Here is a 13,251-nt window from a genome sequence, read left to right as displayed (position 1 = left end):
ACAAAGCTCTGTAACAAAGACTTGCTGTTCTGAATATTCCCATCCTAAATGTAATTGTCTTCAACCAACCCTCTTAAGACCTCCCCCACCTTTCACAAAGCGCCATAGTAATCCATCAAACAAAAACATTAGAGCACCGACTGCAAGCCTCCTGTTGAAACTGAGCTCCAAAGACATACTGCATTACAGTTGGCCCCTTGTGGGCACTTTTAGTGTCTGCTAGGAAATGCCTATTGAGACTGTGTTGCTTCAGTAGCCCCTACTATCGAGCCTTCTGCACCTACAAAAGGCATCACAATGGATGAAAGAAGAAAAATAGAGGAATATAGAAAACTGTGAAGTGCTGGAAAGAATGATTTTGCAATGGATGTGGACAACAGAAAATGTAAAAAAGGAAGCGGGTGAAAGCATTTGAATATGGGGCATACTGTGCAGCTCGACAGAGTGGGAGGCACTTTGTCTGAAGTACTCGAGCTAATAAGTTGTCTAAATAATAACTGCTCCACCCTCCAGCCTTTTTTCCCCTTCCTATCTCTTTGGGAAAACCTCTCATCCTTTCCCCATCAATAGAACACCAGCAGCACAGTCACAATAGACTCCAAGTAATACGTTTCCCGAGATCATAAACAACAGTGTTTGCCGAGGTGTGAGATGACATTGCTTTTGGTACTGGTGAAAGAAAGTGGTCGTCAGTTGCTGCACGAAAGTGTGAACAGAGGTATGACAGGTTGGATGAAGTTGAGCCAAAATAAAATAGCAGAGGGGAGACGAAGCAATCAAAAAATCAGCGGAGGATGTGCTGCAGTGTGACACAAGTCTGACAAAATGTTATTGTCGCTGGCAGGAGCTCTTCACACGCGCTGCGAGCACAGCCGTTACAGCAGGTGTACATTTCCTTCATATGCTCAGATGCTGTATATTTGATATGTTTTTGCAAAGTTAGTGCAAATGACAACATCGCTGTATACACTGCAGACTGAAGCCTTATCGATGCTTTTTTTTTTTTCTGAGCAATTTCCATCTAACGTGGTTAGAAATGGCAGATTTTGCCTAACAATGTGTTGTAACTGTTTGGTGAACTGAAGCACATTTGCATCTGTTTAAAGCTGTCCTTCGTTTTATCTTTTTTCAGAAAGGAGAGACTGTGAAACGAATACGGGAAGAGGTACAGTGTCCATGATTTCGATCACCATTCCGACACCATTCAATAGAATTGTTTAGCATTCTGCTGTGTTAATTATTATGTTTTTGTGTCATTTGAGACTAGTGAATGCAGCTTCTCTGATGTGACTAGCTGTTACCGTGCACCACTTTGTCCCTATCTTTTACATCAAGACATGAAGTCACTAGATCTCTGTTATTTTAGGCCCTCAGTATGTTCATCTCCAGAGAAAACATAATTTAATCTCAAGAGGCCGTCTAATACTGGTCAGGCTTTCTGGCAGTTGCATGTAATAATAATAATACAGCTCAGTTCTCTCTTCTTGTTTTGGAGGTTTGAGTCTGAAAAGCATACAGAACAGGTGCATTGTCCGAATTGCCTTTTGGGCAATAACAGCACCTTTTTCAATTTAAGTCCTCCCTCTCTTCTCTTCACTGCACCTCATCTAGCTGCTCTCTCTCTCAATTTTCTTTTCTATTTCTTTTTCCTGCTTAAAACAACTTCCTCTTTTCTATGTCTGCTCCTCGATTCCCTCTTTATAAATCTCAAGGGTGCAGCCAAACTAATGCGGCTTGGATAACTCTTTGTATTAGAAAGTAATTAGGCTGACACTTTACAGCACATTTGATTCTTTCTCTTGCTGCTAAGGTTTTATGTCGTATTTTATGAGGTATACGGATAAACAGAAGAATATTTAGGTCATGGGACAAGGGACAAACCTCTCACTAGTGGTAGTCATCCATTCATCCATCCATCTAGCTTGGCAGTTCTGGCCTTTTGTTACTTCCCAATTATATGAGCCTCATCCTGTCAGTCCTCACTGGGCCTTACAGTCACAGTGGGGGGAATGAGTCAGTGGGCTGCCTGGAGAAAATGTCCCAGAGGTCAGAACACAGTCCTGTGTCTGCTCACTTTACCCAGAAATGCCAGCATACAAAATGGAAGAAGACGAGGGCAGAAACAGCGTCACCTTCTCATGTCAATGTTATGTCATTATCACTCTACTTTCTCTAAAATTATGAGCTGTACTGCCACTTTAGAACAGACCAAGAAGAACGAGCTGAAATTTGGGGAAATGTGTATCATATTTTTAGTTGTCAAGAGTAAGAAAACAGGACGGATATGTTATTTGTGTTTGTATGTTAACTATGGGGCTACAGCAACCAAAGGTAAAAAGTTCAGCATTTTTCACACTTTATGTTATGTATTGCATAAATGGGACACAGTGTGTTAAAGGCATCCACTAGGCCAGCTCTATCTTCCCTGTTTCCAATAAATTTGTGAGAAGATTAGCTAAAAAAGTGGAAATGGGGCAATCACTGAAGTGTCTCCAGGCTGTCCAAAAAGCTGGAACAGGCCTGTTCCTCTTCACAAGTTACACTACGCTAAGTTCGTACGCTAAGTATATAACCTTAAATATAGCATCACACCTCCAACTGTTATACAGAACAAATGCTAAAGGACTTATTTTCCAACTATTCCTTTACTGAAATTTAAATAACCTGCTGACTTCTGGTTCAACAGAGCAGCGCACGAGTCAACATTTCAGAGGGATCCTGTCCTGAAAGGATCATCACCATCACGGGCTCCACAGACAGCGTCTTCAGAGCTTTTACCATGATCACATACAAACTGGAGGAGGTATTTTTACTTCACTTTTATTTATATACTGCTGAGTTATAGCAATCATTTTCTTAAGGAGTTTTAGTATATAATATATTACAAGTGAGCAAGCTGTTGGCAAAACAGGAAGAAACCTCTGGGAGAACCACTCAAAGGGACAGCCATAACTGGTTGGAGTGAGGGCAAAGAAACGATCTGAAGAAGCGCAAAGAGAAAAAACAAAAAACTGGACAAAACATAAACTATGGGAGAGAGAAGACAAAGTTATGATATGCAGTTGCAGCCTATAGACACAGGGGGTGAGACGAAGGGAGAGGAGGAGAATCTTCAGTGCATCATGGGAAGTCTCCCAGCAGTCTTAGCAGCAGGGAGTTTTACAGACAATGAGCCTGCTCTCTGACAGCCAAGTGCTCTGTTGGGGTAATACAGCACTATGTATATATTAAGAGGTTTGTAAGCTAAAATGAGGCCTGTTATTCATTGCTGTGACACTCAGATGAAATGAGTTCATGTATTTATTTTACAATAGTTGCATGCATATGAAGGCTTGTCATGTAGGAGACCAACCTGAAATCAGAAAATGTGTGCAGTTTGCCTTTTGAAGTTGTCTAATTCTTAGTGAAGCCATAACATCTTGTTTGCTGAACCTGGAAAAAGTGAAAGAAGCCATTTCGTCACATTAGTACAAGAAATCATTTCCTGTGCTTCATCTCTGCTTTACCACTAATGTGCTTTTATCGCTATCGATTATACTCTAAACTGCAGTGATGGAAGGGGAAAAAAAACTGACTATATTGCATAGCTCTTGATGTGCTTTCATATTAGATTACTCTGCAGATGAAAATCTTGAATAGGTGGATGTAACTGCTGTTGCGAAACCATTCAGACCTTTGCAAGAATGTCGTTATAAATGACGTGCAGCAAGCTGTTGGATTACATCTATCATTTATATTTCCTTCCTGTTATTTTCTTTATGCTTTTCTGGAGTGCTATGAACCGTCCGGGTACTAAAAGAGGAAAATGTTGCTAATTTGTACTCATTAATGAGAATGTGTCGTACACTTCTCGTCATCTATAGGTGAAGTACGGCAGTTTCTTCATGCTATTAATCCCCAAGGTGGCTGTCTATCACAGTGCTAATTAATATGGTGGAATGAGAGCCGCCTTCGCTGTGATTTAGCGTCGCAGCAGATACGAGCAACGGAACAGGTGCTCTCTGCTCAGGTCGGCAGCCTTCAGTAAACATACTCTGGCTGGGAGCACAGTGCAGTATTCATTAAAGATCTTTCACACTCACCCTGAAACGCCTGAGTTTCCATGGCAACATGTTGGCTGACCCACTGTGCACTGCTTCCACCATAGCTGAGTTATTGTATGTCTGACACTTTTAATTAAAACCAAAAGGGAAATAGTATAAATTTGGGCCACTGACTATTAGTATACGCTTTTGTTTCTGTCTCAACAGTTTGTGATTACAGAGCGGCTCGACCTCACTCATTTCCAGTTTGGCTGTTGATCAGTTGTGTGAGTTTTATGCTCACGTGATTTATAGCTCATGTTTTCCCCAGCTGCTGCCACATTTGTGCAAATGCAGTGATCTAATGATCAGGAAATTCGCTACACTTTCATACATGTAATTTGTTTTCAGGTGTTGAAGCACAGCATGCATAAAAGCCACATAATCTCTCTGTATTAGAGCCCTTACCCCACCAGCAGCACAATATGCTTTGGGGATTTAAGCTGAGGAACCCTTTGTGTGAGCAGCGCTTGTATAACCAGCCATCTTAATTCCACCAATTTTGCTTTAAGAGCCTCTCTTCTCTATGGAAAGTATCAAAACGTTCACACTTGTTAAGATGTGGCTCGTATTTTTAGATCAAATCAAGAGAATGACGCCGAGAGTCTTGTGATTGTACAGATGAGCCGTGTGTGCATCTTCTAATGAGACGAGACGTCAGAGAGCCCGATCTGCCTTGATAAATATAGACGCGGAGCAGAGATTCACAAGAGGCACACCAGAATATGCTTTTCAAATTTTAAAGTTGAGCGATATTAGACATATTATACAGTTTTCTTCATGAGTAAAATCCCATAAGGCTACACACACATGCTGTCCCCTTTTATGGCAAACTGCTGATTTTACAGACTGGCCCGAGTGCAAACCATTCAAGTCAAGCTGCATGTTTTGCATTCTGTCAGATTTGCTGTTGGTTGAACTCTGATGGGAAGCATATTTACATTTCAAAGCTTCACAGAGAGACACTGTTCATTAATTAAAACCTCGATCTCCACCCACAGCAGATCAGATGGATGTTTTGCTACCTGCACTATAAAAACACTCATCAACTCAGTCTCAAAATCCAGTTTCTGCTCACTTTCAAAGCAGCGTATGTTGATAAGAAAGGCATATGAACGCATTTACTCTAAAAGTTTGAATGTTTAACTTTGGCTAAGGCTTGTTATTCAGGTGATATTGTTTCCTTAAGGAAACAACTGAGCTGTCATCTACAGCAAGGAAAGGAAATTGGGATGAATGGAAGGAAAGAAATTTTTTTGCAAGACCAGATTTTGGGTTATTGCCTCAAAATTTCAAGTTATTAACTCAAAATGTTAAAATAATAACCTGAACTATGTTGAGTGAAGTCCTGAGGTAAATAAGGATATTTCTCAAGGAATCATAGATTTATTTTAAAAAATGTATTTTAAAACACGAGTTTCAAGAATGCTAACTGAACAAAAAAAAGAAAAACATATCCTCACATTACATTTCCCTTAAACATGGAGCCTTTTATTAAATCTACAAAAGAAAAACCTTTTTCATGCCTAATCTAACGATTTAACTCCAGGACTTTGCTCCACCCCAATACAGGAACATAGAGATGCAGAGACGGAGGTTAATAAGGTGCAGATGATGGATTGCTCTTTACTCTATCTGCCTCACACCTGACACTTCCTGTGTGGATCCCACTGGCTTTTTCTGTTGTTGGATTCCTGTTGATGCAGCAGTAATTACGTTTGGCTGCACTATATCTGGTCCAGCCCAAACCATGATTATATTGTCTTCACTGGTGTCATAGTTTTAGACTGGGATGTAATGCTAATGATGCTATGAATCCAAAACTGACTGGTAAAATGAGCTGCGTTCAGTCTCTGTCTTCCTTGACCCATACTCCTAGATCCTCTCTTCCTTCTTGTGCTTTATTGTTGACTCTCAAAACCATTTTTGCTTTTTTTCTAAATCTCCCTCCAGGACTTAACTGCACTGGTGGCCAACGGCACCATCAGCTCCAAGCCACCGGTTACCCTCCGGCTGGTCATCCCTGCCAGCCAGTGTGGCTCCCTCATCGGGAAGGGAGGGGCCAAGATAAAGGAGATCAGGGAGGTGAGCACCCAGAACACAAATCCAGTCCATGCTCCATGCCCACACTTCACAGAAAGGTTCATATTTGAAATATTGACAGAATGAATCTCCTAGAAAAGAAGCTGTACCTAGAAGGGAGTGATATTTTCTTCTACATTTTTTTTCTGGTTTTTAGCAGGCTGCATAATTGCCCACATGCATTTTATATAGTAGAAACTCTAATTTAGAATTGCTGCATTTACAGTTCAAGTATGCTACTTCAATAAGAACAGTGTAATTAGCTGCAACTAGTGATAACAGGTTGGCATATTTAATGAAAAAAACATTATAGTTGGAATTTCTATTTTATCTATTTTCTGCTAATTAGCAATAAACACAGAGCAACTGAGGCTGATAAGAATCTGAGGACCTGTCAGGCAAAGGCAAACAGCCAAAAGCTATAAATTATTGGCAATTTCTTTAAATAATTAAACATTTTTTTAATAATTGTTTCTGCTACTTTATCATTTTCTTAAATAAGGTGTAAAAATTTGTGGCGTTTACACAAATAATAAATTAGAATGGTTGTTACACTTACCAGCTGTTGCAGTTCACACAATAAACTTATTTTCTGTATTTTTGTATGCAGATCAATTTTAAATAACACAGTGTGGCTATCATCTTGGAAAAGTAATGTATTTCTCAATCTGACATATAATTGAGTAAAACATATCAAAATGTTTCTCTTTCATGCATATTAATGTGTTGTGTATAAGCCACATGATGTAAAAATTCAGGCATACCATGCATATGATATTATGCCTGCAGTAATATCATATGCATGGTATATGTTGAAGTTATAAATAATTCAGTGTGGTAAAGAAATTGTTATTTGCTGGCCACTAGTTTTTATGAAAAGTCTACAACTTCAGACAAATTATTGTAGTTGATTATTTTCAGTTACAGTTTTCATACATGTATTCATAAAAGGTATGTTCAGGTATTACAAACCTTAAAAAAAATCTGAATCCTCAAAAAAAAACTGTTTTGTTTTGTTTTTTACATAAAATCTAAAAAAAAGCATTAAATATGTAGCATTTCTAAACTGTTATCAGAGGAATTGCAAATGTTTTTCATCTTGATTTGGAGGGTAAATGCATTCATATGTCAAATAAACAGCAATTTATATTCAGTTATTACAACTAACACCTGTGTTAACTTCACTGTGAGGATCAATTTGATATCATAAACACCAACTCAGAGAAAATGATATTAGTTACTGAAAACATGAACCCCGTTTTGCCATTTGAATGTAGCCGAGCCAATTAGTTTTATTTGTATTCGATCATAAAACATAATATTAGAGATATGAAATGTTCACCTTAAAATGTTCTGTGAAAACGAAGGAAGTCACCGAAGTGACATTTTTTCTGTAGTTTAATAGCAATGTATCTGATAGCTCTTGGTGCGTTTCACCTAAAAACACAAGTGAACACTGTTAATATGAACTATTTACTTTTCGGGTTGTGAAGTTTGTCCATAAGTGCAGAAAATTGATGAAACAGTCAAGCCCAGATATATTTACTTAACACGACATAGGCCGTGACTCAGCAGTGACAACAGGAAAAACTCCTGACTGCATTCAGGCCCAGTTGAAACGTTAGGATTAAACGTATCAGATCCATTGCCAGAGACATCTGACTCCTTAACTGTAGCTCTGTACCAATCTACAAATAGAATGTCGCTCATTTTAGCTTAACCTTCCCCAGTAATGGCATCCAGGTGATTTTCTGCGGTTAGATGGATTCCGCTGTCTTGTTCATCTCCTAAACTTGTTTCTGTTGTTTTGTTTGGTTGCCACAGGACCCATCAGTTACAAAGACAATGGTGATTTGTGTGTTTCAACGATCGCCTCCAGAAATAGGTCGATATCAGCAAGTGTAGATAAAGCTTAAAAAGTTTTAACTCAACCGGCACTCTTTGCCGTCAGGCATGCTGTATTAGTGATACATCAGCTACAATTAGGAGTGTGGCATCTTGTAATTGTAGAAGTGGATGTTTTTTTGTCGCAATTTGACGTTTAGCACGTCACAGTGCAGCTGGTTTTCAGTAGGGGTGGAGAAATATAATGTCAGCAAATCCAGCTCAGAGGGGGACAAAAAGAAGCTGTGGCAGTGTAATCGCAACTCACCTTATCTTTAGGATCAAGCTATGTTTTTTTTCTAAAAACCCTATCATTTGCAGAGCACCGGAGCTCAGATACAGGTAGCAGGGGATTTGCTACCCAACTCAACTGAGCGAGGTGTGACGATATCTGGGAATCAGGACTCGGTAATCCAGTGTGTCAAGCTCATCTGCACAGTAATCCTGGAGGTAGGAAGTATACCATTCCTCTCCTTCCTCCATGCACCAACACATTGCTGATATTTTGTCATTGCGCTGCTCCTGCAGCTCACATGCATGCTTTTATTTCATCAGCATGCTGTCTGTTATTGTCTGTTTCACTGGAGCAGAAATGAATGCCTTTTTAAGCAGGGTAAATCCTTAAATGCAGCACAGAAAATGCTCAGTTTCTCTATTGTTTGAACCTTCTGTAATTCGCCTCGCAAGACATTGGATAAAGTCGAAAGGTGCCTGTCTCAGGTCAGAGGACAGCGTTCTCGCAGAGGGCACTAGTCAGCTAACAGAAAACTAACAGGCCTGCAGCAAAATCTGTCCACCTTTAGACAACAGCTCTCTTGAGAAAACCGAGGAGGAGATGAGAGGAAAACAACCCCAAGCACAGTTTCACCCTGTGTGTTCATGGGAGTGCACAAGTCCTTTTTGTTTTAGCATCGCAGCTGGACCTGACTGACTAATTGCTAGTTTGATCCAGTTTTCCAGGGCTTTCTTCAAAGGCTTGCGAGTTTCATTAGGATTCTGTACCAGTGGCGCCTTGCTTTTGGCTCAAAGATTTAAATTATGCAAAGTTATACAAAAAAAAAAATTGCTGTGACTGCTCTACATTTTCAACCCCAAAACAGTATTGCCAACACTGCAGTTACTTGATAAGATATACAGTGTCATGTTCAGTGCATAATCTCCTTTTCTTTTTAGTGTTTGAAGAATTTTATCTTCAAATGTCAGTGGATGGTTGATTTATCCAGAGGGCGAACCTTAGCAAAGCCTTGAGCTCTGACACACACTAAAGCTCAAAGCTATTATCCACAAAAAGTGCTCACTAGACTACTTCATTTATTCAATGAATGACTAATATTATCAAAAGAAAAATAAGGCTGGGAATAATGTCACTGTCATTAGCAGTTTAGCTCATCATTAACTGTTATTGTGTTTTAATGTTGCAGGGAGTTTAACACCATTTGCACTTCATTTTTCAGGCTTCGGCGCCATCGCTGATTTTATTTCAGACTAGCTGTGTAAAGCTTATCCACGTCTAAAAGATTTATTCATGGTAAAAAGCTTATCTTGCTTTCTCTGACCTCATGGCCTATTTTTGACTCCTTAGTCTCCCCCAAAGGGTGCAACCATCCCCTATCGACCAAGCCCCTCACCAGCTGCTCTCCTCATTGCAGGAAACCAGGTGAGAAAATAAGATTTTACCTCACGCACTGATTAACTTATCTGTGATAGAGTAGCACAGTGATTCTCAAAAGATGGGGTGAATCCACCTTTACAGATATAGTGGGTTTACTGGGGGTTACACCAGGAGTTGAATTAGCAAAAAGTTAATCAATTTGTTTCTATGGGAACAGAAAACACATTTTCATGACTAGCAAGGTTGTCACAATGCAGGGTAGCAAGATTCAGTGCGACAGATCCTTTTATCCTCTCAGTTTAACATGCTAAAATGTCCAATTTAGTCTAAAACACTCGTGATATTTGAGGGGGAGGAACTGAGGGTCTAGAAGTACTGGACCAGAATAAAATGTGACCTGATGGTGAGAAACCAGGCACAGTCTTCCATGATTCCTCGTAAATGAAAGAATTGTTGTCAAGATATTTTGCTATGAGGGGGAAAATGTCATCACTGTGGTGCAAGAGGAAAATTCAAGTTACTAGGATGTGTGGAAAATGAACCAAAGTGGTGAACATCTGCTTTTATGACTGCTAATAAATACAATTTTTAAATAAAGAATAGATAATTGGGGAAACACCCTTCAACCATATTATGAGTGTTGACGTTACATAGTTTATCCACCAGAGGCGACTCTGCAAGTTTGAAGCACCGCAAACAACCAGCAGCCCAGGCGAGTAAATAAATACTCGCCTGGGCAAGTATTTATTTCCCTAACGATTTCCCTAACAAATGTTAGGGAAATCGGTTTGTGTTGGATAAAAATATCATATTTATAAATCACCAGGTATCGCTATCGGTCTTGAAATTCCTATATCGGTAACCCTCATTAACCCTACCACAAAGGGAAACGCTCTGTTTTTTGGCACCTAGATGCTGGCTTTGTTTGTTAATCTTAAAGGCTGCCACTCTCTCTGTGCCATTATAGTCTAAGAACAGCTGAATTAGCATTCGAGTCTGCGTTGCATTGAAATATATGATTGTTTAAAGCATAATGGTTATTGGAAAGTGTGTGGAGGAGGTGTTTCCATTCACTGCATTGTTCTTCACTTGGACGTCTTGGATCTCAGACAACCTTGGACGCTAACCCGGGTGTTGAAACAAGACTCATGCAGAGGGTCCTCAGTGGGGGATCAGTTCTTTTATGTGTGTGCATGAGGGTGGGATTGAGAAGTACTGTATATATGCTGCTGTTTGAGAAGGGACAGATATCTACCCTCCCATGGAGCGAGTCACAAGATTAGCAAGTGAGACTGGAGACCTGCCGTCTCCTCTGGCTACAGCAGCCAGATATTCTGCATAGCTGTCAGCAGTTCCTACACAGTTTGTGCAGCCACAGACTACGGTCAATTTATGGAATGGCTTTGTGTTTTTGATATTCTTCATAATAGGCTATCAAATTAAACCCGGGGCGTGATCCTGGTCGCTCGGAGATATCTTTAATGAAGGCAGTACGGTGATAAGGGATGTTTGTATAATTTGTCAGAGGAGAAAATGAAGTGGAATGGGAAAGGGTCTGTGGATGAGTCATAGCCTATAAGCCTGTTAGGTGTGGCAAGGTGTCAGAAATGGAGCCTTGAGAGCCCATCTCAGGCCTAATTCTATAGCTAAAGCCAAAGGCAAAAAAAGAAATGTGGGGTTTTTTTTCCTACTCATTATTTTTGCATCATATTTACCAGTAAAGGTTTCAGCTGGTGAGCACAGACACCCACGAGTCATCACTGTCAATTCAAAAACAATGGCAGAACTTGCAAAACATGAAATATTTGGGTAATAAGTTCCAGGACATATTTTTATTTTTTGCTCGTCTCCTTTTCTCTTGTGTTTTTGTAGGTGTTTGAGGCATCAGAATTTGCACCCCACCCTCTGTACTCAGTCGCACAGGGTGGCCTGGACCTCCAGCAGGTAACTGGGCAATAATACAAACAGAAAAAAAAATCTCTCCAGGATTCAAACGCTGGTCTTGGATTCCAATGTGGAGCGCACAAATTAGTGTCAGGGCTGCGATGGTTTGCGTGGTGAGTGAGCAGAGGGGTTGTGTGGTATGCCCAGAGTTACACACTCCATCATATGGCATGAGGTATTAAAAACAACAGCTGAGTGTAAGCTGCAGCTATTGTTCTGGCCTGTCATAAGAGCTATAACCCCTCCTGAAACACGATACCATCACACTCAGCACCACCACCACCTCCACCACAGCTCTGCCATCTCTCTGCTCCAGAAACATTGCGGCTTTAGGAATATTCTTCCCATGACAGCAGTAGCAGATACTGTCATGCCAGAAAGGAAACAATAACCTTTGACAAAAAAGCCCTAGACTTAAACAAAATCTAACTGTGGCTCATGAAATATAAAGAGTTCCCAATTGAAATGACTTGTGCTCTAGCTGGTAGGATTATTGCAGTGAATTTGTGGTTTGTGTATGCTTTCCTATATAAATAGAGCCTCCAATGTATTGATGCATTGTAAAGATGAGCTCGCCTCTCCAGTTTATGACCTTATAGGATGAACTGGTAATAGCAGCCAGACCGCTGGCGTCAGGCAGAATCGAGTTAGCTAAGTGCTGTCTGGTCGAGCTGTAACTATACTGAGGGAGGGCTGCACAACACCCCATAGATAGATGGATGGATAGATGGATGAAAATGGGAAGAAGAAAGCTTTACACTAATATTAATGATCATATGCTATTATTTCAGTTTGTTAGGGTTAGAATGAGACAGCAAGTACAATGACTTTTACATTTAGTATTGTTAGGATTTCACAAAAAATATTTCTATAAGAAATACTTGGGTTTAGCTAATTGTCTAAAGGATCACTTCACACAAATCAAGTAAAAAAATAATTTTAATTTTGACTTTCAGTGGTTATCTTCCATATATGTTTTCTTGCCCTGGTTTTAAGACATTTCAGGTTTCGGGTGCCTGTTATCAGACTGCTGCAATGTAGAGAAAAGGAATCTTTGTGCAGTTTAAAGCAGTTAAACCGTTGCCTTTAACCCTAATCTTCTATTTGAGGTCCCAGAGCTCGAAAACACACTTAATTTTAAAAGCTTTTCTGACATGTCTCAGTAGTGTTGCTAAAAAAAAATAATAATAATGCCGTACTTCTGTTTCTCAGAGAGCCCCGCTGTAAAATCTAGTTATAATGCAGATTTCGTTTAAAACTTTATTGGAGTTGACATGAGTGTTTACGACGTAATCTTTCCTCAAAATTAAACTACTCTGTTTAAATTTCCTGTTATATGCAATCGCTAGTTCATGAGACTTTGCTGGAGGTTTGCCAGCACGTCGGGATACTGTCGTTTTTTGTCTGTAAATGGCTTTTTGGCAACCAAAGTAGATTACATTTTAGATTGCATTTGTTTAGAAATGTCCTCTCATAATGAGTAAAACATTCATTCGTATTCCTTTTTTGTTTATAATAATGCCCACTGGTCATTTTGTCCCTTTCACAAAATGTGCAAGCCAAGTTTGTGGCAATGAGAAGGTTCCACTTCAGTATTTTTGCTTCATATACATTCAAAAGAGAGGGTGGAAAACTAGTTTTATTAGG

General features: G+C 39.8%; 1 protein-coding gene across 2 annotated transcripts in view; it reads left to right on the top strand.

The window, feature by feature from the left end:
• LOC113013110 (poly(rC)-binding protein 4-like) overlaps positions 1-13,251 on the top strand; it is a 34,753-nt gene that overhangs the window by 14,975 nt on the left and 6,527 nt on the right. For both annotated transcript variants that reach the window (XM_026153736.1, XM_026153735.1), the window contains exons 4-9: positions 1,133-1,165; positions 2,687-2,803; positions 6,036-6,167; positions 8,370-8,498; positions 9,631-9,705; positions 11,533-11,604. In XM_026153736.1, coding sequence (XP_026009521.1) covers positions 1,133-1,165; positions 2,687-2,803; positions 6,036-6,167; positions 8,370-8,498; positions 9,631-9,705; positions 11,533-11,604 — 558 coding nt within the window. The remainder of the gene's footprint in view (positions 1-1,132; positions 1,166-2,686; positions 2,804-6,035; positions 6,168-8,369; positions 8,499-9,630; positions 9,706-11,532; positions 11,605-13,251) is intronic.

This window comes from Astatotilapia calliptera, chromosome 20 (assembly GCF_900246225.1).
Source record: "Astatotilapia calliptera chromosome 20, fAstCal1.2, whole genome shotgun sequence".
Taxonomy (NCBI): domain Eukaryota; kingdom Metazoa; phylum Chordata; class Actinopteri; order Cichliformes; family Cichlidae; genus Astatotilapia; species Astatotilapia calliptera.
This window is presented reverse-complemented; position numbering and strand designations above follow the sequence as displayed.